Consider the following 6,000-nt stretch of genomic DNA (forward strand, 5'->3'; position numbering starts at 1 on the left):
AGAAGGGAAAGAGAAAAGTAGTTCAGAGAAAAAAAAGATGAAAGGAGGGTAAAGAAGAAAAAGGAGGAGCAAATAAATAAGAGGCAGTGGAATTTCAATCCAAAATATTAGTACTATGACGGGAGGTTGTCTCTGAACTTGGGGAAGGTACTGATAGAGAATGATACGGTCCCCAACTCAGAGTCATTTGAGCTGCTTAAATTTGCGAAAGGGATCCCAAAATTTGAAAAAAGTGAGGTAAATATTTTTCATTTCATTTGAAAGCATTGCAAAATAAATAAAATTGTCACAGAAATCTGCACAATACTAACACAAAACACTATGTGCCTGATGCTTATGCCTATCAACATCCTGGGGGTTACCGGTGACGAGAAGCAGAACCGGACTAGCCATATAAACATTGTGTCTACATAAGCATGCCAGAGACTAGAATTCCTGCACCAAGTGACTCACCTCCTTATTGCCCAAAGTCTGTCCACCTTCTGTAAGGCATAAGCAAAGTGAAGAATAAATGTTTCAAAAGCTGGACAAGCAGCTGATGAGCTTGTCCACAAACCCTTATCTCAATGTAAACTCTTTTTCCATTACCCAACAAACCTGAGAAGGATAGTAACAGGGTGAAAGGGTGTAAAGAAGAAGGGTCCGCCCCACAATGGGAGAGCAGGGAATGCAAATGGGTCTCTCCTCAATCTAGAAAGCAAGTTGTTAAGATTAGAAGTGATATGCTTTGTCTGTCTGCTTGTGTTGCAAGAAGACAGGATAGCTTCATGCTGATGTTGGAAGTGGAATGACAAACCAGTGGCAATGGTACAAATAAAGATTGTTCCTTCAGGACCCAGTAGAATGGGGAATACAGCCTGGGTTAGTCAGGGAGATTCTTCCAAGAATACTGCTAAAGTGAGCCAAGTTACTGGAGGTACAGAGGTTTTGCCTCCAAGGTGGAGGTATTCGCATACTTCTCCGATGAAACAAGTAAACAAATTAATATTTGGCAGACACTTATCAATGAAGATGACTGATGATTTGATTCATGTTTTCATGTTTCAGCAGGTATAATGAAAGGAGCATTAATAGGGAATATTCATGGAATTTATGAATCTGTTCATTTGTACAAAGGGAAGTAAGACTTAGTAAGCTGAGTCAGTACTGTGGGAATTGTTCCTAGTGAAAGAGTACATTTTGTATTGAATAAAGATTTGGCCATCGGAGACACTAATATTTGTACTAGGGTGGCACGGCAGCTCAGTGGTTAGCACTGCTGACTCACAGTGCCAGGGACCCAGGTGACTGTATAGAGTTTGCATGTTCTCCCCACGTCTGCGTGGGTTTCCTCCCACAGTCCACAGATGTACAGGTTAGGTGGATTGGCCGTGCTAAATTGCCCAAAGTGTCCAGGAATGTGCAAGCTAGGTGGATTAGCCATGGGAAATGCAGGGCTACAGGGGTAGTGTAGGAGGTGGGTCGGGTGGCATGCTGTTTGGAGGGTCGATATGGACTCAATGGGCCGAAAGGCCTGCTTCCACACCGCACAATGGTTAATATAGTGGTGACCGTGTTGCTCGATTATGTTCATCTTGCCAAACTCCCCAAAATTGTTGTGGGTAAATGCAAGAACAATCAGCTAATGATGAGCAATTGAAAGAAAAACTGATCAAGTATGGAATCAAATTTTGTGCACAAAAGATGAGTTTGCTAACGTTAAATGCAAACTATTGAGAACATTTTAGCATCAGTCACAGGAATTAAAATATTTCTTGAGAACTTGAAATGTTTAAACCGAAATCTGCAGAAGTAAATAAAACGAAAATTGATCTTCAATTAGAAATCGATCAAATCCATGCATCTGAAGTCTCTGTTAAATATCGTGACAAAACATTTAGAATAGAGTCATAGGGTCATAGAGATATACAGCATGGAAACAGACCCTTGGGTCCAACTTGTTCATGCTGACTGGATATCCTAAATAAATCTAGCCCCATTTGCCAGTATTTGGCCCATATCCCTCTAAACTCTTCCCAGTCATATACCTGCCCAGAGGCCTTTTAAATGTTATAATTGTGCCTGCCTCTACCAATCCCTCTGGCTGCTCATTCCATACACACACCACCTTCTGCGTGAAAAAGTTCACCCGTTCGGTCCCTTTTAAATCTTTGCCCTCTCACCTTAAACCTGAGCCGTCTAGTTTTGTACTCCCCTACCGTGGGGAAAATACCTTGTCTATTTACTCTATCCATGACCCTTATGATATTATAAGCCTCTCTAAGGTCACCCCTCAGCCTCTGATGCTCCAGGGAAAATAGCCCCACTCTATTCAGCCTCTCCCTCTAGCTCAAACCCTCCAACCCTGGCAACATCCTTGAAAATCTTTTCTGAACCCTTTCAAGTTTCACAACATCCTTCCTATAGCAGGGAGACTAGAATTGCATGCAGTATTCAAATAGTGGCCTAACCAATGTACTGTACAGTCACAACACGACTTCCCAACTCCTATACTCAATGACCTGACCAATAAAGGCAAGCATGCCAAACACTTTCTTTACTATCATATCTACCCAGATTCTACTTTCAAGGCAGTGAACCTCCACTTCAAGGCCTCTTTGTTCAGCAGCACTCTCCAGATCCTTACCACTAAGTGTATAAGTCCTGCCCTGATTTGCCTTTCCAAGTGCAGCACCTCACATTTATCTAAATTAAACTCCATCTGTCATTCTTCTGCCATTGGCCCATCTGATCAACACCCCATTGTACTCTGAGGTAACCTTCTTCGCTGTCCACTACACTTCCAATTTTGGTGTCATTTGCAAACTTACTAAACACACCTCCTATGTAAAGAAATTAATAGTCAAGATGGACAATCCACTGGAACATCATTATGAAAACAACAATGAAATTTTAAACTCCAATGCAATCTTCAGGATAAGAAAGATAGAATGTGTAGTTTGGGAGAGTAAATCTGTTAAAAATAAATGTAAGGAACATATTAAAGGGCAATCAGTAACCATGGTGAAAAAAAACTAAAATGAATGGAATGCTCATGGGAAATTGTCAAACATGCGCAAACGTTCTATGGAAGATTCTGGAAAAAAAAAGCAAATGTAACCACCAGAACCGTTGCTAAGATGAATGAAGCAATCAACAAACATGAAAATTTATTGGCAAATAAAGTGAAACAAATATTTGGAATAAATAGTAAAAGATGGTGAAATAAGGTTCTACTTTTGAAGCACTTTTGAAGTTAGAAAAAAAAAATAATGTGAGCAGAAGGCAGGTCTCTCACATAAACTAGGCCATGATTTGATTGAAGAGAACAAAACTCCCTCAATGCTTGTTATTCATGTGGTGTGAATTAAAATAATGAACTGTCAAAATCTGTTAGGTTGGAAAAAACTTTTGAAGCTGATTGCCAATCAGATGTAAAAGCTTTTCGTAGCAAACCTAAAGGACTCATTGAAAGTATATTTGTAGAAGAAAAGAAAACCCCCAACTGGATTGGAAGGAATAAAAACAGAAATGCTTGAGAAACTTAGTAGGTTTGGCAGCATATGTGGAGAGAGAAAAACAGCATTAATATTTCTCTGCTATGGAACTAAAGGGAGTTGGAAAGTAATTTTTTTTTACTTTTGACAAATTAGCAGGAACAGCAATTGGATCAGATTGTAAAGGTCCCCAGAGAGAAAAAAAGATAATGTGTGAATTATTATTTCTCCTCAATGTGATTGTTACTTAGCCTTAGTACTTTGAGGATTACACTCTGCAGGATTTTATATTTTTGTCCCAGACTTGGTGGTTGTGTGTATTATTTTTTAGAAAGAATAGTTGCATTTATTTGCACAGTTTAACCCCTTTGTTTTAACACACATGATTTCTTTTCTTGAGTAAGTTTGTTTGCAATAAACTAGCCCTTTATGTGGCACTTAAGGAACCTTGCTAGCTTGTTTCTGATACTGGGCTAGTCTGATTGGCAATACCATCTTTTTAAAAATTCTAACTTGGATGTGACCAATGGGGGAGTGCGGAAAATAATCAGACCACCCCTCCCAACTTGATGGTAGCAAGAATCAAAGGAAGATTTTCATTTGTGTCTGTCAAGGTTTGTTTAAGTGCCATTAATATACATGTTTGTAATAATGTTGTCAAAGGACAGCATGTATGTGGGAAGTGGAGTAAGCCAAGGTTTCAATACTCGCTGGACTCTCAAACTGGCTTGCAAGGGAAGAAAGAGATACGATTGCTACAGATGTTCAAGATATTTGCTGTTAATTAATAGCAAATGGTCATTAATGAGCAATTAATTGTTCGGTATCACATTCTGCACTAATATTGATCTTTCTTTACAATGTACTTTCATTACAGCCATGGCCAAATGTGTCTAACCTTGCCAAGGACTTCATTGATAAACTAATCACAATAGACCCAAATGAGAGAATGGCAGCTGCACAAGCTTTGAAACATCCATGGGTTGTGACAATGGCGGCTTCGTCCTCTATGAAGAACCTACATCGGTCAATCTCTCAGAATTTGATGCGGATGACATCTTCCCATAGTCCAAGCTCTAAGTCAGCGCAGTCTACCAGGTCAAGCCGTTCCAGCAAGTCACGTCGTTTACATGAGAAGGAAATCCAGGAGTTTAACCTGTGGTACCAGCAACATATTGTTCAATAAGGATCAATGGGCTGTCAATCAAGGTTCTTACAGCTATATAAACTGTTCTTCATACAAAACAAATGGTTGATTGGTTGACCATTTTAATGAGCCCAAATGAAGTTCAAACAATTCCTAGACGTAGCCACAACATTGCAGTTAGACACACTGTTGAACAATTGTCAAATCAAAATAGTTTTGTCAGTATTTTAGCAACTCTGCATAATCAGTGTCATCTTTAGGATTGACCTATGTGTTTCTGCCATCTAATGTAAAGTTCAAAGCTTTTTCATCTTTTCTGAATTTTGTTTAGTACTATGAATTATTGGGTCTGATTTTATTGTAAGTATTTTTGTCAAATAAGAAATAGGACAAGCAAGCCAGCTACCCCAGGAAGAAAGCAGATTGAGACCTGAATCATGTTGATGGCCGGTTTAGCTGTCTGACCATTCCATAGCATGGGAAAACTGTTGACTTATCTTCTGAACAGTTAGTTTAATGGAAGGAGAGCTAAAAAAGCATTAATGCCACTAAGACCTAACTCCTGGTTTTTGGAATAGCCTCGTGGGGCCCCTTTAAGATCTTCAAATTTTGCTGCTCCATGTTCCAAGCCACTTAACATAGCATATGAAGCCTAAGCTACATCCAATGGTGCTTGAATGTGGCAGTCTTATTAACATTATGGGGCCAGGTGTTGTATTTTCATATGATGTTCTCTAGTGTATTTGCTGAAGGGTTTTGGCTGCAGCTCCCAACTGAAATGATAATATTACTAGGGATTTCTCCTTTTCATGACTGTACCATTCCTCTCCAAAAACACGGACCAAAATCAGGACCAATATTCTTACAATGGTAGTATTCCAAAAACCTGATTTGCATAGTATTTCTTATTCATTGGCATAAAAATTCACAGTTTCTTTGTTCATAATATGTTTCAGCTTTTTATATTAAACGTATGAGAAGTTCTGCAGGCAATAAAAATGATCCTAAATCTATAGAGTTAAATATTTGCATCAAATAGGGCAATATAACATAAATATTTGACTAAGTGATAGAGACATGATCTTACACTTGTTGCAAATATTATTGTTTATTAATTATTAACATAATTAATTAAGATCTGACCCATATGAATTAAATTCCATAAATATGCCACTACTTGAAAATAAATTCTTTTGAGTATATGAACGCTGAAGTGTCTCTGAGCAAGAAAGGTGGACACGGAAGTTGTAAGCATTACTATTTTGAGATTTACATGCTGATTCAGTTCCGACATAATTAGATACCTAAATACCATTTTGCTAAATTGGAGGCTAGTCAGTCAATAATAACAAATGAGTCTGTCAAAGCTACATATAT

At 38.5% G+C, this 6,000-nt stretch overlaps 1 protein-coding gene across 1 annotated transcript in view; it reads left to right on the top strand.

Annotated features, from left to right (window-relative positions):
- Window positions 1–4,662, top strand: part of LOC125451728 (serine/threonine-protein kinase H1-like) — a 53,248-nt gene extending 48,586 nt beyond the window's left edge. Inside the window, exon 3 of the mRNA XM_048529272.1 lies at window positions 4,354–4,662. Coding sequence (XP_048385229.1) covers window positions 4,354–4,662 — 309 coding nt within the window. The remainder of the gene's footprint in view (window positions 1–4,353) is intronic.
- Window positions 4,663–6,000: the final 1,338 nt, after the last annotated feature.

This window comes from Stegostoma tigrinum, chromosome 5 (genome assembly GCF_030684315.1).
Source record: "Stegostoma tigrinum isolate sSteTig4 chromosome 5, sSteTig4.hap1, whole genome shotgun sequence".
NCBI lineage: Eukaryota > Metazoa > Chordata > Chondrichthyes > Orectolobiformes > Stegostomatidae > Stegostoma > Stegostoma tigrinum.